Source organism: Nicotiana sylvestris, chromosome 6, assembly GCF_000393655.2.
Source record: "Nicotiana sylvestris chromosome 6, ASM39365v2, whole genome shotgun sequence".
Lineage (NCBI taxonomy): Eukaryota > Viridiplantae > Streptophyta > Magnoliopsida > Solanales > Solanaceae > Nicotiana > Nicotiana sylvestris.
In genome coordinates this window covers 171862013-171886985 of record NC_091062.1, presented here as the reverse complement: position 1 = coordinate 171886985, position 24973 = coordinate 171862013, and the positions used below count along the sequence as shown (strand labels likewise).

Genomic DNA, 24973 nt, shown 5'->3' with positions numbered 1-24973 from the left:
TGACCTGAGAAGGGTCTCCAATACATTTACTCAACATAGATACATGGAATACCAGGTGGATAAATTCCAATTCGGATGGCAATTCTAACTTATAAGCAACCTGTCTAACTCCTCGAAGAATTTTGTATGGACCGATATACCGCGGACTCAGTTTACCCTTCTTCCCAAAATACATAACACCATTTATCGGCAATATCCTCAGGAAAACCCAATCACCAACCTCAAACTCCCGATCACGATGTCAGACATCGGAATAAGACTTTTGCTTTTTTTCCATCATCATCGGCCGCTCTTGTATCACTTTCACCTTCTCAATGGCTTGGTGAATCAAATCTGGCCCATATAATTTTGTTTCACTGACTTCAAATCATCCAACTTGTGATCTACATCTTTTACCGTGCAGTGCCTCGTAAAGAGCCATTTTAATACTGGAATAGTAGTTATTATTGTAGGCAAATTCTATGAGTGGAAGATGGTCATCCCAACTCCCCTTGAGATCTAGAACACATGCTCGTAGCATATCTTCAAGTGTCTGAATGGTACGTTTAGCCTATTCGTCAGTTTGTGGATGGAATGTAGTGCCGAGATTCACTTGTGTGCCTAAAATTTTCTGAAAAGACCTCCAAAAGTTAGCCATAAATTGCGCTCCTCGGTCTAATATAATAGATACGACACACCATGAAGCCTAACAATTTCCTTGATACACAACTTCTCATAATGTCCAGCTGTGTAAGTTGTCTTAACTAGCAGAAAATGGGCACATTTTGTAAATCGATCAACAATCACCCCGATGGAGTTAAACTTATGATAAGAGCGAGTTAATTCAATAAGGAAGTCCATATTAATCACCTCCCATTTCCAGGCCGGAATCTCTATATTCTGAAGCAATCCACCGAGTTTCTGATGCTCGATCTTTACTTGTTGACAATTAAGACACTGGGCTACAAATTCTGCAATAGACTTCTTCATGTTATCCCACCAATACTGCTCATTAACGTCATGATACATCTTTGTTTAGCCAGAATGGATGGAATATCGGGATTGATGAATCTCAATCATAATCTTCTCTTGAAACCCTACCACATTAGGCACACATAATCGGCCCTGGTATCTCAGTGCCCCATTATCTCCAATCTTGAAGGTCGTAATTTTATACTGCTAAATTCTCTCTCTCAATCTTACTAAGGTAGGATCTTCGTACGACAATCAACATTTTCATAGTATGAGGCCAACCAATCCATTCCCATCATCACATCGAAATCAACCATTTCTAACTTAGATAAATTTGCTGAGGTTTGACGACTAAAGTTTATCACTGTGCAACCTCTATATACCCTTCTAGCAATTACAGAATCTCCTATCGATGTAGATACCACAAGTGGTTTACTTATCAATTCAGGTTCAACGCCAAGCTTATTGACCGCAAAGGGTGTAACATATGATAATATAGATCCTGGATCAATCAGCGTATATACATCGTAAGAAAACACAGACAATATACCTGTAACAACATTTGGAGATGACTCTAGATCCTATCGACATACTAGAGCATAGGTTCGATTTTGAGAACCAATCAAATGCGGCACTGCACCTCTACCTCTAGCACGACCTGTCGACTACTGAAAACCCCGTACTGGAGGTCAAATTGATGAGGAAGAACCAGACACAGATCCAGTTGGCTAACACATACCACCAGCTCCTCTATTAGGAGAATACCACATCATATGGCCGGGCTGTCCACAAGAAAAGCATGCATCAGAACCTCGACAGCACAGTCCAAAGTGGACCTTGCCGCACTGATCACAACATGGTGTTAGGGGTCTCGTCTGACTAGTATCCCTGTGATATTGCGAGCCTGATGCCCGCTAACTCTGACCTGGACTATAATAGATAAATTGATCATATCGAGGCATCTGAAATTAGGGAGGAGCACTAGCTACAGGTGGCGCCAAATTCCTCGAAGACTAGGACCTAATACTACCTCAGAAGTCACCAGAATACCCTTCAAATCTTGCCCTCTTATGTTGGCCCCTATCCTGCTCCCTATTTGCCCTTTGCTGGTGCTTACGATCCTCTAATGTCTAGGCATCAGCCTGAATACGGAAAATATACATGTCCTCCACCAAGGAGGCTATCGTGCACTCATTTATCAGATGTGGTCCCAGCCCGTTCACAAACAAGTGCACCCTATCTCTCATCTTGGCCACCATATGGGGAGCATACCTTGCTAAAGAATCAAACTGCATACTATACTCTCGCACACTCATATTACATTGTCGAAAGTTCAAGAACTTATCAACTCTAGCTCGTCATATCTCAATTGGCAAATAGTGACGAAGAAAGGCCTCAGAAAATTCCTTCCACACAGTTGGAGGGGCATTCAGACCCCTGGATCTCTCCCAACTATCATACCAGAAAACCGCTAAATCCCGTAACCGACAAGAAGCCAACTCTACTGCCTCTATAGCAGTAGCATGCATAACCTGCAGTGTACGATGATCCTGATTAATAAAAGTTTAGGGGTCCTCCTAGGGGTCTGATCCGATAAACACTGGTGGGTATAGATTAATAAAATCACGAACTCTCGTACTAGCCGGTTTATCAACAATACCGGTATTCAGCCTCTGAGCCTGAGCAACTACCAAGCTAGTCAACAACCGCACTACACTCCGCATATCCTGGTCTATAATGCTAGACGGCAGAACTGGTGGTGCTGGGTGCCTCCTAATATCCTCTGGAGGAGACAGAGCAAATGAGGTATGGAATGACATCTCACTCTGAGCCTCACTTTGGCCTGCTCTGGTTGGGGCAGCTGACTGGTACCCTCTCCCGCAGTTGTATCAAGTCATCTACTACCGTTTGCTTTCTAGTTGAAGGCATCACTAAAGAAAACAAGGTGAATATTAGAGACGAACACTTACGACTCAACTACATACAATTTAGATTCAGGAAGAAGGTAAAAACCCAAGATGTCATGTAGCCTCCTGATTATAAATGTGGTGCGCTACACATCCATAATCAAGACTCTACTAGACATGGCTCATAGACAACCCCTAGGACAAACTTGCTCTGATACCAAGTTTGTCACGACCCAAACTGGAGGATCATGACTAGCACCCAGGCCATACTTGCCGAGCACCAACATACATTTTATATAACCTTCCTTATTAACTTTAAGGGCCGACGAGATCATTATAAATGGTAGATATGGATCATGAAAAACAAACAATGAAAGATAATGTAAAGAACATACATAACGTGGGATGACATGACTGCCAAAAAACTACATATAAGGTATGAGCTACCACGCTTCCATGAAACATTATGCAATAAAAATTAGCCGACAAGACAGACCAAACTATACATGAGTCGACACCTGTCTATGAGCCTCTAAAGGAACATAAGTGCTGCAACATTTTCGGAACAAGGCCCCAACATACCCATAATATCTATAACAAAAATGCATACCAAGACCATGGCAAGTCCAGAGAAGGGGTCTCGCCAATAACCGTTGAACTGGGAAGCCTACTATGGTGGGGGAGCTGCGTCTACCTGTCTATCAGGACTTGTAGCATTTCATGCAGCTTGCACAAATATAAAGGACTTCAGTACGAATAAAGTACTAACTATGTAAGGCAGGAAAGCATCAGTAAGAACAGTAATGTAAACAGGGATAGAGGATGTACAACCTGTAACATCTGGATACCTCTGAGGGCTAACGACATGAAATGCGTGATACATACATATATACACATAAACTTTTAAAACATATGCCTCTGTGGTCATCATCATGATCATTATCATATCCTACCCGACCGTAATAGACTCAGTAAAACGTACCCGGCCACATGGAACTCGGTAAAATGTACCCGGCCATGTGGAGCTCGGTAAAACCCAACTGATCAGTGGTTGCACAATAGGTGTTGTACATGGCCGACGATAGCGCGGCTCGGTATAGTAATATATATAATGCATGCAGGACTCATTGGAATCATATTCTGAACCTTTTGGAGTAACGTAAGGTTGATATTCTCCGTACACATTATTAGGACTAACTCTTCATCAAGAATCTTAAAAGAATAAGGAAGTACCAACAACATTGATAACATAAGAATAATAGAAGCAACCTCAACATCAATTGTTCCATAAGAAGGGAAACAATGTAAGTACTGCAAGCTTCTAAGAGTAGAGTATCTTTGGAAGCTCGTTCATTGCATTATGTACAATCAGAGTCGTGCAAAAGATGGAAAGGGATAACCTCACATACCTTGTATATACTTCCCAATCTCAAGCTATGTAAATGTCACAACTCCTTCGTCTACAATAAGAGAAATGACACTATCATTATCATTTAGGCATCGTAACTATTATGTATCGACCGCAACCTATTTTACGATGAAATGGACAGAACCTCCCCTATTTATATGAATTCCTACAAGTCAAAAGACCCAAAAAATATCAATAATAATCATATTGATCCTCCCAAAACAATCCACCAATCAACAACACTACTACCAAGCCTTTCGATATATATTTCACAAGTTCTACCTTCAACGATTTAGCCGCAACTTGGATAATCTTAAATACATGTAGAGTAAGAGGTTACTTACCTTTAAACAGAAATAACAACTCCAATTTGACCTTAATTATCCACAAAATATCCCTCCAATGCTGACGCAAGAACAAGGAAGCGAAACTAGTAATCAAAAAGCGTTTTTCGGCACTAGAATCAATTTAGAAGACTTGAAATCGCCTAGGGTTGATATTAAAAACTTTAGGGAGTATTTACAGAACATAAACCATTTAAAACAACCTCCCACATGAGCAGGAACAATGCAAAAATGAGCAACAATAAGAAGAACAAGAAACTACTAGCGCCACGGGATTTTCGACACTTGATTTGTGTTGTTGCCCTTTGTTTGGGTCTTGGATCATGAGAGAAACTTGAGAGGATGTTTTTAGGGTTCTATGGTTTGAATATACGGAAAACATGACTTAAAACGGGTTGAGGCATCTTTTATATATATCCATATGTCTCTAACCGCCTATGTGGGCCCCATAGAGAGGTGCTTGGCGCAGTCTCGAAGGATCCTTACAAAAGCACATGAAGGATCCTTACACAGAAACAAAGAAGCAAAAGGGTACACATATAGTAAAAAGCCTAGAGCCTAGCCTACTCTCAAAGGTGCATCCTCGGCAGCAGCATCTTCAAGCACCATCTCTTCAGGCATTCATCCCCGGCGACAATATCTTCAACCCCCACCTCCTCTGGGGTTTCATCTCGGTCCTCCAGGATAACATCTCCGGGGGCAAGATGAAGAAAAGGATAGTGGGAAGAAAGGGATGGAAAGGTGTTGAAAGGCACTTAGATAAAGAGATAGTACCGGAAGGCCCCCATTTATAGGGGGTGATAGTATGGCCAACAATGCCATCAATGCCTTTGAAAGACGGATCGGCAGGCGCAATTAATGCATCATTGGAAACTGGATCGACGGCAATACTATCTCTTTGAAGAATGTGAATTGGTAGTGCATTGAATAACACTGAAAAGACAAGTTCATGGGATGTTTCGGTTATAACGGAGGCTTGCGTCATCGATATGACGTCATTGCGGGAAGTCCAAAGAGTCGGATGTCAAAATCATTTCTTATCACTCCTCTCTATGAAATGCGGGGACTATCTATATACGGTAAAATCAGAGGGTCCAATTCCTCATCATCGAGGCACCTCAGATGATTGTCTCGAAGGCCCGAAGCTACGAGGCTACAATCGAGTTTCCTCTCTCGAGGTTCGTCGACGCTCGACTTGGGGACAATGTTGACCACGGCTAGGACAAGAAATGGGGAGTTCCCAAAGCACACAGCTAGGGCTAACAGAGCCTAGTGGACTGCCCTAACCCTGAATCAGGGTGTCATCTAGTTGTCCCATCTCCGCTTCTTTGTCATTAATGTATTTTTTACTATGTTGGGATTCCCCTCCTATATAAAGGGGATCCTTGTCATTTTGTAAAGCCTTGTTGCTTCAGTTGCTCCACACAAAATATACAAGAACATTCTCTCTGCTCTCTAACATATTCTCTTGATATTATTGCTTCCATTTACTATCTTCATTATTGTTCATCATTTATTGCTTATCATTGGCCATAAAGAGCCTTCATTGATTTTATTATAACTATTAGTCATACCTCGATCACCTTTGATAGCTCATAGCCGAGTTCTGGAATTGACCTCGAGGCCCCCTAATCCACAAGCTCGAGGCCCCGATTGTTAACATATCGGTTTGGTTATCACCTTATCCTTAACTCTCATTTCATTTCTAAGTCTCTCACACATAGCATCATCTATTTAACAACTAGCATAAAAATAGATCACGTATTTTTAGAGTCCCATAATCAAATTTAATTGTTATTGCCATTTTCATAGTAAACACAACTCTCAAGCCCCGAATTAACAACAATGGTGACATCAAGGAAATCAAGGTAATTGGAATTCAGACAACCAAGGTTTGGAATGGTGGTAAAAACCAAGGGAATTGGAATAATAAAAACAATCAAGGAAATTGGAATGGTCAAAATAACCATGGTAATTTGGGTGGAAATAGTCAAGGATATTGGTGAGGCAACAAACAAGGAGGGTGGAACAGTAACCAAAGGAATCGGGAGTCGGATTTTCAAAGGCCCCCGATGTATCAACAACCGAGAAACCCGCCTCCTTTCCTTACCAAGGCCCATGTTATTCCAACAATGAGATGGGATGAATTGAGAACATGTTCAAACAAATGATGGAGAAGAATGGCGACTTCGATACCCAACTAGTATATCACAACACTTCAATTTGCAATTTGGAAGTTCAATTGGGGCAAATCTTGAAAGCTTTAAACACTCTTCCTAAGGGGGCACTACCTAGTGATACGGTGGTGAACCCAAAGGGTGTGAACAACACAGGACATAGCATGGCTGTTACTATAAGGAATGAAAAAGGTGGGAATGCAATCACCTCAAATCAAAGGAAATTATGGATAATGAGCAAGTGGTACAAGAAGATGAGATGTATAACAATGAAGTGCAAGCAAATGATGAGGTGAGAATTGATATTGATGACAATGTGGATGAGACTCAAGAGGAAGTGAACCCATCTAGAGAGCACATTGTTGACATACCAAAACCCGTAGTGCCAAAGGCTAAGGCACCATTGCCAAGGCCTCCTCCTCCATATCCTCAAAAGCTTGCCAAGCAAAATGGCGAGAACCAATTCAAAAAGTTCATTGACATGATCAAGAGTCTATCTATCAACGTGCCATTGGTTGAGGCTTTGGAGCAAATGCCCGGTTATGCAAAGTTCATGAAGGACTTAGGGATAAAGAATAGGTCGATGAATTATGAAACTATATATATGACTCATCAAGTGAGTACAATTGTGCGTCAATGGCTCATAAATTGGAAGATCCTGGCGCTTTCACAATCCCTTGTACCATTGGAAATGCTGACTTTGCTAAAGCTCTTTATAATCTTGGGAAAAGTATCAATTTGATGCCCTATTCGATTTTCAAGACCTTAGGGATTGGGCAACCAAGACCCACATCTATGAGATTACAAATGGTGGATCGTACCATGAAGAGACCGTTGGGTATCATTGATGATGTGTTGATTCGTGTGGATAAATTCATTCTCCTAGAGGATTTTGTTATTCTTGATTGTGAGGTTGACTATGAGGTACCGATAATTCTTGGGAGACCTTTCCTTGCTACGGGGAAGGCTCCAGTTGATATGGAAGCTGGAGAACTACAATTTGGGGTTAGTGATGAGAAGGTGGTTTTCCATATGTGTAAGTCTATGAGCCAACTCAATAGCAATGAGGTGTGCTCTTTCGTGCACTTAGTGACCGATGTGATTATTGATGAAACAAGTGTCGTAATGAATGTTGATGATACTTTGGAGGCCGTCTTTCTCAATTGTGATGATGAAGAAATGGAGGGGTACATTAAATGTGTGAACGCTTTGCAAGGAATGGGGTAGTACAATTATGAGCCCCGCAAATTATCCTTAGACCTTGAAATATAACCACACCTCCAACAAAGCCTTCAATTCAGGAGCCTCCTATCTTGGAGTTGAAGCCACTGCCTCCATATTTTTGGTATGAATTCTTGGCCCTTCTTCTAACATGCAAGTAGAGTCCACATATGCGGTGCTAAATGAGGAAGAGGGCTATTTGATGGACATTGGCGGATATTCAGGGTATAAGCCCCCCATTTTGCATGCACAAGATTAATTTGGAGGAAGGTGCCAACTCATCTATTAAACAGAAAAGGAGACTTAATGAAGCCATGCAAGAGGTTAACAACAAGGAGATCATCAAGTGGTTAGATGCCGGAGTTGTGTACCCTATTTACGATAGTTCGTGGACTTCTCCGGCTCAATGTGTCCCAAATAAAGGGGGCATGATGGTGGTCACCAATGATAAGAATGAGTTGGTTCCTAAAAGAGCGGTGACCGGATGGAGAGTGTGTATGGACTATCAAAAGCTCAACAAAGTCACATGAAAGGATCATTTCCCACTTCCCTTCCTTAATCAAATGCTTGATAGATTTGTCGGTCGTGATTTATATTATTTCCTTGATGGGTATTCCAGCTACAATCAAATTCTTATTGCTCCGGAAGATCAAGAGAAAACTACATTCATATGTCCTTATGGTACTTTCTCATTCTCGCGGATGCTATTTGGGTTATGTAATGCACCGGCGACTTTTCAAAGGTGTATGATGGAGATCTTTACAGACATGGTGGAGGATTTTCTTGAAGTCTTCATGGATGATTTTTTAGTGGTCGGGGATTCTTTTGATGATTGTTTATCAAATTTGGATAGAGTGTTGGCAAGACGTGAAGAAACAAACTTGGTGCCCAATTGGGAGAAGTGTCATTTCATGGTTGAGGAAGGCATTGTCCTTGGCCATAAGATATGAAAGAATGGCATTGAAGTTGACAAGGCAAAGATTGAGGTGATTTATAAACTTCCACCTCCAACTTTAGTCAAAGGCATGCAGAGTTTCTTAGGCCACGTGGGATTTTACCGGCATTTCATCAAGGACGTTTCTAATGTGGTAAACCTGTTGTCCCAGCTTTTGGAGAAGGATTCCAAGTTTCATTTCAATGATTATTGCATGAGAGCCTTTGAGTTGCTAAAGATCAAGTTGACTACTACTCCCATTATCACCGCTCTGAATTGGAGTGTTCCTTTTGAGCTTATGTGCGATGCAAGTGATTAGCGGTAAGAGCTATTTTGGGGCAACTCATCAACAAAATATTTCATTTGGTTTATTATGCAAGCATGACCACGAACAGTGCCCAAGTCAACTACGCCGTTACTAAGAATGAGCTTTTTGCCATTGTGTTTGCTATGGAGAAGTTTCACCCGTATTTGATGGGTGTAAAAGTGACTTTTCATATGGATCATGCGGCACTTCTCTATCTCATGAGAAAGAAAGATTCCAAAGCCTGTTTGATGAGATGGTTACAGTTGTTGCAAGAGTTTGACATTGATATCCAAGATCGGAAAGGGAGTGAAAACCAAGTGACAGACCGCTTGTCTAATTTGGAGGAGGAGGGGAGGCTGCATGATGGCCTTGAAATAAATGACTCGGTCACCGATGAGTAACCCTTGTCTATTTCAATGAAAGAGATGCCTTGGTTTGCGGATCTAGCTAATTATCTTGTGAGTGGTATCATTTTGATTGAGTTCTCTTCAAACCAAACGAAAAACTCAAACGGGATTGTCAAGACTACTATTGGGATGAACTGTATCTTTTCTGGATTTGTACGGATGGAGTGATAAGAAGATGTGTACCATAGGAGGAACAAGTTGAAATTCTAGGGGCTTGCCATTCCTCGCCTTACGATGGTCACCATGGTGGAGCAAGAACGACGACCAAAGTGTTAAGTTGCGGTTTCTATTGGCCACTCTCTACAAGGATACTAGTGAGCTTGTCAAGCATTGTGATGAATGTCAAAGGGCCGGTTGAATATCAAAGAAAAATGAAATGCTCCTTTCCACCATCTTGGAGATTGACATTTTCGATGTGTCGGGTATTGACTTTATGGGCCCGTTCATGAGTTCTTGTTGAAACACCTACATCTTGGTCGTGGTTGATTATGTGTCTAAATGGGCTGAGGCAGTTGCTTTTCCCAACAATGAAGGGAGAAGTGTGGTGGTGTTTTTGAAGAAGTACATATTTACAAGATTTGGTACTCCAAGGGCTATCATAAGTGATGGGGGTTCGCATTTTTGCAACAAGGCCTTTGATACCTTACTCACCAAGTATGGTGTCACTCATAAAGTGACGACCCCCTATCATCCTCAAGCAAGTTGTCAAGTGGAAGTCATCAACCGGGAGATAAAGAGTATTTTGTCAAAAACAGCGAATGGCAACCGAACTGATTGGTCAAAGAAACTTGATGATGCTTTATGGGCTTATAGGACAGCTTACAAAACATTGATTGGATTGTCTCCATCCGGTTGGTTTTCGGGAAAGCTTGTAATCTTCTGGTGGAACTTGAGCATAAAGTCATGTGGGCTTTGAAGAAGTTGAATCTTAAGTGGGATGTCGCCGCCAACTTAAAAGTGGCACAATTGAATGAGCTAGATGAGTTCCGGTACCACGCATATAAAAGTTTGTCCTTATACAGGGAGAAGATGAAGTACCTCCATGACAAGTACATTCAGACCAAGGAGTTTAAAGAAGGTGATCTTGTGTTATTGTTCAATTCTCAGTTACGGATGTTTCCGGGAAAGTTGAAGTGTAAATGGAGTGGCCTGTTTGAGGTTGTGAGTGTAATACCCTTTGGTTCATTGGACTTGAAAAATAAAAATGATGAGGTGCTTAGAGTCAATTCTCATCGGATGAAGCATTATTTGGGAAAAGTTGATGATGGCCATGACATGACGGTTCTTCATTTCAAGGGATGATGGTGATATGCATCATGCTGCAATGTTAAATCAGACGCTTCTTGGGAGGCAATCTATGTTTTTTTTTCATTTTCTTTTTCTTCTTTAGATAGGTCTTGTTTTGTGCTAACTGGTTTTGAAGTGTGTGTTGGAGGAATGAGTGTGCTTTCCAGGGACTGTGCTCAGAAAAAAATTGGCTAAGTATGGAAAATGTGCGGACATCACAATTTTGAGTGCCATAGTAGAAAGAGATCTGCAGCCTCACAATTCTTGTGTGGACCGCACAACTGGAAAGTCAAAATTTCACACACTCTGAAGTTTGCCTGTCAGAGAAATGGCCAAAGTGCAGCTGCACAAGGAATTGTGCGGCCTCACTCATAAATGTATGGACCACACAATCATTCTAAGGAAAATTTGTATCAGTTAAAGGAGTGCGCATCGCACATGAAATTGTGTGGCCGCACTCACCTCTGAAACCCTTTCCTAACTATTCAATTATAAATATTATCCTCTTCACTACTGAGAAACTTTATGAACACTGAACATTATCACACATGCAACAGACAGTGCATTAATTTGATTCATACATCTAGCACTCGTTTCATCATCTTGATTCTTCCTTAGCATCACTTCATTACTGGTATGTGCAATTCATTTTTAGAAATTTTCAATTTGTTTAAACTATAACTGATTTCTTTTGCTATGTATTGAAGATAATGGTTAGATCAAGGGGAAGAGGTGATATATCTAAAGGGAGTGGTGAACCCTCCCGAGGCCGAGGAAGGGGTACCATACCACTCTTAGTACAAAGGGTCATTGCAAAGAAAACAACAACCGGGAGAGCCCCGGAGCCTGCTAAGTCCAGCTCATATATCCTGTCTAGGGACGCATCAGAAGGCAACTCGGTGCAAGAATAGCTTGATGCACAGTCTCAACCAAGGCAACTTCCGGGGAGGTTCCAACTCAGAGATGAGTCTTCCACCACAGCTAGCTTTTCTAAGGGTTCGGAAGATGATAGCCAGGGTTTAGAGCCCTCATCTACTCATTCCCCCACTGCACCAGTTACAGTTGATGATGATGATGATGATGATGATGATGTTCCAGATGTTGGTCGAGGGGGAGATACCCGCGTTGCCGGCCTTGAGAGGTCGAAAAAAAAGGAGTTTTGGGAAGATAGATTTGTGAGCCTGACTGTTTTCAACTGGTTCCGAGAATGGTAGCATTAGAGATCGCTCAAACTTGAGCGTCAATTTGTTTTGAAGGACTTGGACAGGTACAACCCGAATGTGGCAAGACAGTTTCGGGAGAGAAAAGGGTGGACGTGGTTCACTCAAAACATGGTAGATGTCAAGGAGCACTTAGTTCGGGAATTCTACGCCAATGTGGCGCATATCAAGAAGGGGATTAAGGTGGCAAAAGTGAGGAACCTAAAAGTCAGATTTGATCGGACCTCAATGAACACATATTTCGGGCTGGATAATGTGGAGCATGTATAATATTTGGAGAAGTTTGCATTGGGTGATGTAGCTTGCCCATGGCTAGCGGAGATAGTGGAAACTCCAGGACCACCACCACCATGGATAACAGAAGGAGTTCCCATTCAGCGAAACACTCTCTACTCTAAAGCTAAGGGTTGGCAAACATTTGTGTGCAGCCGAATAGATCCAAGCCAGAATGAAAACAATCTCTCGGTCCAACGGGTTGTCTTAGTTGCCTCTATCATGGCCGGGTACCAAATCAATGTGGGTTCCATCATGTCGGCCAATATGTCTCTTGTCGGTAGGCAGGGTGAGAGCTCCTACCCCTATCCAAACACTATCACGGAGTAACTTACGGATGCGGGAGTGGAGTCAAGGGTTTTTGATACAAAGGTTCGGGCAAAGAAGCCCTTCACATTGTACTCTTTGAAGGACCCAAGGAACCCGAAGAACAAGGGTAAGCCATATGCCAGTCTGATGAGCTATCGGTGGTAGTTGCAGATTCAGGAGCCATACCTTCCACTACAGCCGGGACTTCTAGCAATACAGCTGTCATACCTCCACCTCTATCTTCGGGGCAATCAGCTTTAGTGTCTTCATCTTCTACTTATCCATTTTCGGCAATACGAGTCTCTTAGACACTGGTGAGTCTCAACAATTGGATTCAAATAGCTACTACAAAGATGTCTGACCTATCCAGTGCTGTTGCAGCCTAGACATCTACCCCAGCTCCCTAGATTCCTCCGACAGTGGAAGAGACTTTGAAGAAGATTCTGGAGAACCAGAAGACCATCATAGACACCTTGGTGGCACATGGAACAACAATTAAGGACTTGGGAAGCAGGTGAAGAAGATAAGGAAATCCTAGGTTTCAAAGATATCATTTGACAGGTTGAGACGGGAGGTGACCAAGATGGCAGCAGCTGGATCTTCCATTTGACTTGCTGATGGAGATAGCTCCAGCATCACCAGCAGACCCAGCAGCACCATCAGCACCAGTGGCACCAGCTGGCCAGCCTGATGAGCAAGACCTCGCTGCCCACACTGCTGAGGCAGTGCTATAGATGTTCACCAACCCAGCTATTCCCTGAGTAGAAGATAATGAGATACAGTTGGAGGAGCCTGAGGGTGGTGATGCTACTATTGACATGGAGACCACATAGGGAGTTTTATTTCCCTTCCTTGATTTTTATTTTGCTAAGCGTTGGGGACAATTCTTATTCTTATTTTGGGGGTGGAGTTTATTTGATTTTGGTGACATTTGACATTGGCCTGTAATAACTGATAACATTTTTTTTCCTTTTTATTTATGTACATATTCTTCTCTATTCTTCTCTCTCTATTGATGCATATATTTTCTTTCTTCCTCTCTCATCTTGTATATTCATTTATGCTTTCAGTAGTTTATTCTATAGCTTCTTTATTTTGTTTTTTTAGTAGTCAATGTTTAGTCTAATAGCTTCTTATTTACTTTAATAGCTTCTTTTCATGTTTAAGTGATCAATAAGCCTTTGGTTTTCTTAATGTCACGGTTCTTTCCAAAGGCGCTTTTTGTGTGAATCGGGTGACTCTTCCCAACGATGGATGGCATGACAAACCTTCTTAAGGGATTGAGTCCGTTTTTGGTGTTTTGGTAAGAATAGTAGTAATAATGAATAAGAGGGCCTAATTGAGTAAAACTAGAAGAGTCAAGCATGCTTCACTTGGTACCAACACACTTAACTACGGGCTTATGATTAAAAATAAGTTATTGGAAAGAAATAGTTGTAGTTAGTGACCTTTTGACTCTTGCATTGACTTAAGCAATCATCGAATAGTTTGGTTGAGCCATTAGTGATTTTCAATCTTTAATATGGTTGTTGTGGGTCCTCGACTCTATCCTCTTTAATAATCCAACTATGTGAGAGGTGAGATGTTTTGTTGCAAGTCCAAGTACCCGTGCGAATGCTCTAGAACTTTCCCCAAATGTGTTTCTAGGCAAAATTCTAAGTTTTTCTTGGCTTGAGAAGTGATTGTAGGCTCTCTGTGACCCACTTGAAATTTTCCATGTCCCACCAATGTTGCTATCTCTAGTCAACCATTTGATCCAAAGACCTTTCTCATTTGATAACCACGTTACAAGCCTAAACTCGTTTTGTAGTGACCCTCTCTTGTCACCCGAGCTTTCCTTAACACTCCAGAGAAACAATCAGCTAAAACATAAGTTTGGGGGAGAGACAAGAAATTTAAAAGTGGTATCAAGGCAAAAAAAGAGAAAAGAAATGAAGAAAAGGAAAGGCAAAAGAAAAAGAAAGAAAGAATAAAGGAAAACTGCAAAAAGAAAGTGAATAAAATGAAGAGTTGAAGGGATTCAAAGAAAAGCAATGATGCAAAGCATGGAGAAAACAAAGGAGGAGAAAATGAACATCATTGTACGTGGCAAAATCAGAGGATTTAATTTCTCGCTATCTAGTCATTTCGGAAGAATGCCTCGAGACCCCGAGGATGGGGATCCAAGGCCGAATCCCCTCCCTCAGGGCCTAAAATCAGGCCCGACTCAAAGAAGACGGAAATTGAAGCCAGAACATAGGAGGAAGCTCTTAAGGCACGCAGCTAAGTCTGACAAAGTCGGCCTGTCCAGGGCCTATGCCGAAGCATATTGTCTAGCCGTCACATCTCCATGCTTAAACAATTAATGCATGTTTTACTATGGCCGAGTTCCCCTCCAATATAAAGGGAACTCACGCTACCATGTAAAGGGCTGATGTTGCTCCATTTCTCCACAAGTGCAATAATCTCTCTCTCTCTCTCTCTCTCTCTCTCTCTCTCTCTCTCTTTTCTTTCTAACTTGCTCGTTCTCACTGGCCCGAAGCCATTTTAGCATTTATCGTTTTCTTACTTTTTCTTCATTATATTGCTTGGTATTGACCATAAAGAGCCTTGTTTAATCATATTCGTAATTGTTGTCCCATTTCTGACTGCCCCCAATAGCCCGAGTTCCACCTAGGCGTCGACCCCGAGGCCCCTCACCAACCGATCCTACACCCAGGCAGTAGGTTCCTTGGCTCGTTCAACCCCTCATTTTAGCCTGTATACCCTTGGTAAAACAACCCAGGGAGTAAGCCTTTAGGTTAGGTTATCACCCTATTTTTTCTTAAGCAATCCACTAGGCATGGCCTAGGGCTAGTTTTTATTTATAATAATTTAAATACAAAGTGTGCAAATAATCTAAGAAATGTAAGAAATAATCCTTGCATATTACATTTAACCTATTAACAAAATTGAGTAATGTACTCAAAATTGATATCACAAAATGATCACTAAAACTTGCATAAAAACTAGCCCATGTGAGCAGGCCGTATCATTTGGACCAAATATGGTCTTCCATTGCATAGCAGCCTAGCCTAGTGTAACACATAGGTTGCATGAATAGACACACTCCATTTCCGCTTCCTTCAATTGCAAAAATAGCCACTTTAATTGTATCGTTGCTACTGTGCACGTGTTGCCTTGCATGGATCCATTTATAACCTTCTTTGTTGCATTTAATCTTCGTCATTGTTGCATTATTTTCACGTGATTTCCAGGCAGACCCACCTTTGATTAAATTTTTCCCATGTATTTGTACTGGTCCCAGATAGTTTCGCTCACCCTTGAGCCAGGCGTGCATAGTGTTATTGCATCTCCTTGATCTGCGCGTCACATTTCCATCCCTGATGAGCGTGCAAAATCCATGTGAAAGCATGCGTGCATTTAAGAATTCAAAAGGCTGTAATAGCTTATTTCCAGCTTAATCGTGCGTGGATTAAAATCCAAGATGCTTGTCCAGCAGAACGCAGCATGCCATATTTGAATATGGTAGCCCATGTTCATCCCATGTGCGTGCATTATAGCATTCTGCTTAGTGTTTCTCAGCTGTTGTCTCGACAAGAAAAACCATGTCCACAACTAGCGTGCATCTGCCATGGTAATCAGCACGTCCACATTTTGAGGTCCAAGACGCATGGTTACCAATGCAGATTTTCATGGAATCAGTCCCAATGAGCATGCGTGCATTAAAATAATAGAATGTGAGTGTCCCGAAATAATTGGTGAGCAACTAAATTTTTCATTACTGTCCAGCACCTTTTTCCAATAAAATTGGGGAACACACAATGGCACGCCTGTCTCTTTTATGCTCAGAATTTGCTCTAAAACTTTAAACCGCTGCATGATACCTCCATGCCTCACTGTGTAGCCTTCAACCAGGCGTGCCAAAAGGTGCACGACTGCACAGTCTTCAAAGGTTCTTGGTAGATCCTTTTTCAGCGTGCCTTGAAACCACCTTGTGTACTTAATGCCGATGCTCACCTTTTCATCAATTTCACGTGCCCTCCATGTTTGTGGAGTTGCTTTACACTTGAGCTGCCACGAAAAGATGTTTGAAAATATGCCAAAGCTCAACTTTAATGTCCTCTCAGTGGATTAAATGCAAAGTATTAATATCACCACTTGAGATTCTACTATAAGATAAGACTTTAGCATCAATGAAGTACCTGCAACAAAGTAAATAATGTTAGCGTTAAAATTGCTAACCAACCTCTCCTCAAGAATGATTCGAGTCTGATAGCAAATTGAATCCTCTTTTCCTCCTAGTTTCTTGCAACCTTCACTCTTATGTAAGGACATTGCATCTTATCTTCGTTAATAATCCTCCTTCCTTTTGAGTTCATATCCCAGAAACCATGACATTCAATATTTCCTTCATCAAGAGCATAATTGGCAAGGTGGTCTGCTAATGTATTCCCTTCTCTGAATATGTGTGTGACCTTGATGATACTTTGTTTCTTCAATCTTAAAATCTCCTAAACATGATCAGTAATACACCAAGGAGGCTTCCATGATTCCTCTATAATGTTCTTTAATAGCAAGGAATCTGTCTGCGGCCATATCTGAAAATAATTAAGATTTTTGCACATCTTCAATGCCTCCACAATAGCTACTGCTTCTGATTCATTATTGGTTCCTTCAGAATTCTCCCTTCCTTCTGCATATATCAAATTACCTACCTCATCCCTTATGAACAAACCAATTGAACTCCTCACTGGGTTCTCTCTACATGCTCCATCCGTATTTACTTTGATCCACCCTCTTGGAGGAAATTCCCATAACACCTTTTCATATTTCAATCGAGGTGTGTATTGCTCCATCATTGTCAGTAAGTCCAGCCACTTGTTAGGCACATGCAGTCCAGGCTTTTTTAGTTGGACTAGAGCTTGCGTAGTAGATGACACCTGGTAAATAACTCTGCTCACTGACACTGCTTCTCCATATTTCAAACTGTTTCTTCTCTTCCAAAGTTCCCATACAATTCATGCAGGTAAAGCTTGTAAGACTGGTTTCAATTTGGGAATAACTGGTGCTGTCCAACACTTTGTAATTGCTTGTTGTAATGATAACCCTTCTAATGGAATTCCTGCTCTCCTCAGGAAGTAATTTCAAACACTCCTAGCTGCATTGGATGTGAAGAAAAATTGTACTAATGACTCCTCCTTAGGATCAGCACAACACCAACATTTTGATGGCATGGAGTATCCTATTTTACGCAAGAAATCATCAAGTGGCAGTTTGGCTTTCCACACCTTCCACAGAAAGAAGGATATCTTGAAAGGTAAGCCTTTGACCCATATCATCCTGTAACCTAATCTTGGGTTTTCTCTTCTTCGCAGGTAATCCCATGCAGACTTCACTGAAAAATGACCTCTTATTTCAAGCATCCAGAATGGTGTATCTAACTCTGCACCTTCGTTTGGTGGTCTAATATTCTGCACAATGTGGTTTGCCAAATCTTCAGGTAGAGTCTGAAATATTTTTTCCAAGTTCCACATACCATTTTCAACCAGATCATTGACATTTTGAATATCCTCATCGATACCAAACTCTGCAGGCACTTGGAAATATAAGGCTCCCAGCTCAGTCCAATTGTCGAACCAGAATTGAGCTGATCCCATTCTCGATTTCCAGTAGATTTGATGCTCAATCAAGTCCCTATATTCTAGCATTTTTCTCCACACGTGGGATCCACGCTTCCAAGGTACAATTACTGGATTTAGTTTCTTGCGGTACTTTTGACTAATAAATGCACTCCATAAACTGGGCTTTGTCCTGAAATTCCACCACAATTTACAGAATAGTGCCTTGGATACATCATGTAAGGACCTGAAGCCTATGCCTCCCTCCTCATAAGGCATACAAAGGTTAGTCCATGATGACCAATGTCTAGAGTTGCCTCCCACATTGTTGCTCTAGAATAATTTGGCAAAAATGCTATGTAATTTATTGATCACATAAATTGGTGGATTAGCTGCTGACAACATATGAATTGGGATACTCTGCATGACATTTGCGATCAATACAGCTCTGCCTCCTACAGATAGGAGTTTGCCTTTCCACGACTGCAGTTTGTCCATGACCTTAGTGATTAATCCCTGGTAATAGTCACTCCTTCTTCTTGCATACAAAATAGGGAAGCCAAGATAGGTCATAGGGAAACATTGTATTCCTATACCTGTAATCCTTTCAACCTTGTTAATCACCTCATTATCCATTAAATGATGCAGGTATATGGCAGATTTGGCTTTGTTCACCAGTTGACCAGACGATGATTCATAAGCTTGCAAAACCTTCATGACAAGTCTCAGTGAAGTTTCATCAGATGAGGAGAAAATGATTATATCATCAGCGTATGGGAGATGATTTATTTATGGGCTCCATTTTGGCATTCCAAATCTATAGAAATACAGGTTAGTGTGTTTCAATCCCCGAGACATTGCTTCTGCTGCTAGAATGAATAGGGTTGTGACAAAGGGTCACCCTGCTTAACTCCCCTCGAAGATTTGAAGAAACCATTTGGCTGCCCATTTATAAGAATAGAGTACCAATTATTCCCAATCAAATCAAAGATCAATCCAATAAATGCTTCAGGAAATCCCATCTTCCTTAGCATTTTGGTCAGGAATAGCCATGATAGCCTATCGTAAGCTTTTGTCATGTCGAGCTTAATCACAACATTTAGGCCTGTTTTGTTCTCAACCTGATATCCGTAATGATTTCTTGAGTTAACAGTACATTCTCAACTATACTTCTTCCCTTCACAAAACCTGCTTGTTCCTGTGAGATTAAGTTTGGTAAAAATTCAATCAACCTTTCATGAATAACCCTTGAGAAAATCTTGTTAAAAAAGTTGCTGAGACTGATTGGTCTCATGTCTGCAAAGGTCATAACTTCTTTTTCCTTTGGTAATAAAACCAGGTTTGTGTGTGTCACACTCTTTGGCAATTGCTGACCGCAAAAGAAAGCCTTGACCATGCCTACTACATCTTCTTCAATGATTTCCCAGCATGTTTGGTAAAAAGCTCCGGTGAAGCCATCTGGTCCACCTGCTGAGTCCCCATTCAACCCCATAACTGCTCTCTTCACTTCTTCATTGGAAGGCAAAGCCATCAATCTTTCATGTTGATCACTCTCTACCATTGAAGGTACATGATTTAGAATATCAAAAGCATTAGGAACTTCACTCTCAGTAAATTGATCCTTGTAGAACTTTAGTGCTTCTTTTGCTATTAAGTGATCTTCTTCAATCCAGTTACCAAGGCTATTCTGGATCCTTGATAATTTCAGTCTCTTCCTTCTCCCATTAACTTGAGCATGGAAGAATTTAGTGTTTCTATTGCCACTTTGAACCATAACATGCCAGCTTTTTGTCTCCAGAATTCTTCTTCTAATGCAAGATATTTAATCATTTCAGCTTGTACCTGTTGTAATCTTTGTTTGTTCATCTGTGTAAGATTGACTTCAAATTGCCTTTCATGAACCAAGACCACCTCCTCCAGGCTTTCAATCTTCTAGAATATATCCCCATATGTAGCTCTGCTCCAGGTAGATAGTGCTTTCTTAAGCTTCTTTAACTTGTAGTTAAAAATGCAGAAATGGTTAGCACTAAAATCAACATTCCAATTCTCCTTTACTACATCTTTGAAGGTTTCATGCTTAGTCCAAAAGTTAAGAAATCTGAATGACTTCTTAATTGGAGGAGTTTCTATATCACATTTCAGCAGCATTGGGCAATGATCAGACCCAATTTTGGACAGGTGAGTTACCTCCAATCCAGGAAAGGTCTGTTGCAATTCATGATTGCCAAAACATCTGTCCAATCTTTTAAAAATACTGTCTTCCTCTAATCTTCCATTCCACCATGTAAATATGCTTCCTTTAAATCCCAAATCTGTCAAGTTGTAGGTATTGATGCAGTGCCTAAAGTCATCTACTTCAATGAGAGAAACTGGTAAGCCTCCAAATTTCTCTTCCTCATCCCATATCACATTAATGTCGCCTCCAACTAGCCATGGTACTGTCATATCTTATGCCATTGCATACAAAGAATCCCATAGTTTAATTCTTTCAATGCGATCACATTTGGCATAAACTAGTGTAAAGATGAGCTCAACATGTGTTTCAGTGTGCGTTAATCTCAACGTCAGTTGTTGAGTCATGTTATACAGAATAGTAACCTCAAATATTTCATCAATAAAAGCCCAAATCTTGTTTGATACATTCACCACAGCCTGTGCCAAACCAATTCTTGCTCTATACCTCTCCATTTTGTGAGACTGTTGCATAGGATCAAGGATTCTTATGAACTCAAAGTGATGTTTTCTGTACATTGTAATCAGCCTTTCAAATGCTTGCATTGTATTTACTGACCTGACATTCCATATAATTGCATCCATTAAATGTTTTGGGGTTTGGACAGTGTTCTCCTTGTTTGTACTCCACTGGCTGGGACAGTAGATGTCTGTTTTGACTGTTTCTTTTTTCCTTTTGTTGCAGATTTTACTATATCAATAAGCCTTGGCAACAGATCACCATGCTTGGCAACATTAAGAAATTTTGTGTAGTGGATTCCTCATCCATGTCTCTACCTTTAAGTTCTGCGTGGCCAACTTGGTCATGTGCTTCTATTGCTTCTTTTGATGTCACAACATCATATGCGTGATTGGTAAGTTCAACATCTTTTTCCTGATTGGTAAGTTCAGCAGCTTTTTCCTCATGTTCATTGGTCAACAGCTGTGTATTGTTCGATGGAACAGCACTTCCTGCTACATCCTTCACTGTGCTCAATGATACAGCACTTCTTGCATAGACTTGTACTGTCTTCTCTTGGTTCTTGTCTGAATTTTTCTCTTGGTTCTTGTCTGCATTTTCAGCTTCTTTTCAGCTTCTTTCAAGACATTACTAACATTATTATGTAAAGTCCCTCCTGGATCTATAATATTGATGTTCCCCTCTTTTGTCTTTTCTGCTGCTGCATTTGTGCATTCATTGATGCTTTGAATATTGATTGCATTAGCATTACAATTAACACTTTGATTCTCATCTTCCACTTCATTTCCTCCAATTTCTTCTACACTATGCATTGTATCTGGAATCTGCCCATCTGCTAAGACTTCCTCTGTTTGGTTGATCCATAATCTCCCTCCTGCCCACTTATCTTTTTCATTGGTCCTGAATTTCTCAAAATCTGTATCTTCAATTAAGTCATTCTCTTTATTGTTTGCTAAATGTCGTTCAACTTTGGTGTCCTGTGAAGGAATGTCTTGACATGAGGTATTGACCTGAACTACATTATTTTTGAATGCTTCTTGCACCCATTGGGTAGTTGAGTAATTGTCAAAATGTTGCTCATTCCCCAAATCTTGTTGTACACAATTTGCTGTTGATTCCCTATTTTCTGCATGATTTCTTATTGTTGTAGGATTGAAAGTAGGTGCTGCAGGGTTCAGCTTCTTTGGTTCTGACATAGCTAATGGTCTCCTAGATGAACTAGGTGAAGTTACCTTTTGTACCATTTGTCTAGTCGAAAAATCAAAGTGCAGCTCTTCTGACTCATTCTCCACAACACTGTGAATATTAATGGGGTCTGCATTATTTTCAGTCACGGGAATTATGGACTTGGAGGCATTTTTTTGGACAGCACTGTCAATGAGCTGATTTGTACAAAGTTCTTCACTGTTTTCCACTTCTAAAAATGCAAACTTGTTTGTTGTCTGAACTTGCTATGGAATTACTTTTTTATTGTTTACAGCCACGATTTCTTGTCCAGTATTTGCTAAATCTGCTGCCTGCTTCTCTTTTGCTTGCACTCTCCTATCTTTGACCTCCTTCCATTGAGCAACTTGATTGCCAACAACTTTTCCACTTATAAGAACCATTATTGGAGCATTGTTTGTTTTGTTATCCTTGTTGGGATGCACTACAACATCAGTTGAAGCCTTCTTTTCATCATTTCTGTTGGCCATTAGTTCAGGATGAATTTTCCAGCATTCAAACACATCATGGCCCTAAAGCTTACATTCCTTACAATACTTGGGTAGATAGTCATATTTTATAGTCACCCACTCAGTTCTAATATCTCCAGTAGGCTCATTAACAATGTCTAATCGAACCTTCTTAGGCAAGTCTGCTAGCAGGTCCCCCAACACTTTCACGCGAGCACAACTAGGTCTAGTTTTCTTGATAGTAGCCAAGTCCAAATGGAGGGGTTTACCGACTACAGAAGCTAGGGAGAACAAGCATTCTCTTACAAAATAAGTAGGCAGCAGATTAGGGAATGAGATCCACGCCATTACCTTAGGAGTCTCTTCGTCAACTTTAAATTTAGCATCATAAATCAAGGTTCTTAATTGATATTCATCTCCAAGCTTATCCTTTACATAATACACACCTTTTGACGAGAAGTCTACATAATCTTGCCATAATTAAAAACAAATCAAAATGTGCCTATCACGTAGATATCCAATGTTGCATTCAGCTTTGATACCACACTATAAAGGAACAATGCAACGTATTTCATTGATATCTGGCCATCCGTATGAAAATTTGCAAACAACAGCCTGTTGCAAACCTTCCATTAAATTCATGCGTTCAACTTCTGCTTCAGAAAATCGTACAGTTGGTTGTCCTTGAAATATATGGGCTTGTCTTGGAGGAATTGTCTCAACTACTGTTGCACGTTTTTACATTGTCGAAGTGTTGTTCGTAGGTTTTACAGCATTTGCATAGTCCATAGGTTTTGTGTTGTTAGAAGGCTGGGTGATGTTGGGGGGTGGTTGTGGAGGTGGCCCAACGTGAGAGGGTGGCTGGCCACTGGCCATAGTGACCATGGCAGCACTGCATGACAGTCTTCCCTAAATCAACCCAAAACACTAAGGACGATTCTAATACTACAAGGAGTTCTTCAAAATTTGGATACTTCGCGAAAGTTGTAAATCACTAAAGAAACGTGATGCTACATTAATAGTAGCCAAAATCTAGATCGAATATCTACCAGATAATTCACCAAGAGAGATGTCGTGCTACAGTAATTTTCGAACTCAACTGATAATCAGTAGAATTGTTATACAAGTATATAGTTTTTCAACAAACCAACACTTGATCTTAGAGCATAACAGATTCACATTACAAAGTTGAATAATGAAGCAGTTTCAATGAAATAACTCTACGCTACAGTAACTGGAAAAACTAAAATTAAGATTTGTAGCTTCTTGATATAGAAATCAGTGAAAAAACAAAGGGAGGTTGTTTGTGATGAGAATGGTCTTCTTTTAAGACCAATTTTGTAGTGTTCCCTCACCGGATGAAAGAGTTATGGCCGATGAATAGTGACGGAATCACTATTCATGGTCTTCTTCCTTCAAGCCTCCTTTTACTTTTGCCTTTTCAACCTTTGAGTTTTTATCACCCCATTTTTAGCTTGCATTTCATCGCTAAATTTCGTATTCTTAGCATCAACTTCTCTAAATAACTAGCTCGAGAATAGATCACGTATTTTTGGAATCCCATTTACAAATTTAATTATCGTTACCATTTTCACGGTAAACAGTTTGGCGCCCACCGTAGGGCTAAAAATAATTGTGATTATTTTCTTGCTGGTTTCATTGCACAAACGCGAGTTATCTTTCACACTTTTTCTTGCCCAAAGATCTCTTGATTTTAGGTCAAAATGTCTGTCTCAGTAAACAGAGTTGAGAACGACTGCCTCGAAAATCACGGCAAAAACGGTGTGTTGTTCCAGTGGTTGGCGCGACACCGTAAAACCCCGATAACGCATCTAGGCCGATTCCAGCGCATGGGGGTTTGCAAGGCGGGAAACAGGTCGACGAAGCCTCGCACACCTATGGGAGCATAGAGCATATCGACCGATAGGAAGCCCAACAACCCCGGCTCGGGAAACACAGGTAGTTAGTCTTTACGTTATTTTTAAAATGTTGCAGGCACAACAGTTGGTCATCGACTGATTGGTAACAGACCCTTCCATAGCAAAGGTGCTTGGGGATCTCTCCAAGAGGATCGAGTCAGGTTCGTGGAAGTTCGTGCAATAGTCATCCCCCAAGGAAGCGGTCTCGGAACTCATTTCACGGAAGTCCGGTACGCCGGAACTCCCTACGTATGACATGACCTCGGATCCTGACGAGCGCACCACCGCTTACACATGTGCGGGAATAGGCAGTGACCTTCTAGATGATGAGTTCGAGCCCGTCT

At 41.0% G+C, this 24973-nt stretch overlaps 2 protein-coding genes across 2 annotated transcripts; both read right to left on the bottom strand.

Moving 5' to 3' along the window:
* Positions 1-17238: 17238 nt before the first annotated feature.
* Positions 17239-17583, bottom strand: LOC138871686 (uncharacterized). The gene has a single exon (XM_070149582.1). It carries the CDS (start codon positions 17581-17583, stop codon positions 17239-17241), a length of 345 nt encoding a protein of 114 aa, XP_070005683.1.
* A 2694-nt stretch (positions 17584-20277) lies between these two features.
* Positions 20278-20790, bottom strand: LOC138871685 (uncharacterized). Its single transcript, XM_070149580.1, has one exon. It carries the CDS (start codon positions 20788-20790, stop codon positions 20278-20280), a length of 513 nt encoding a protein of 170 aa, XP_070005681.1.
* Between the last annotated feature and the right edge of the window lie 4183 nt (positions 20791-24973).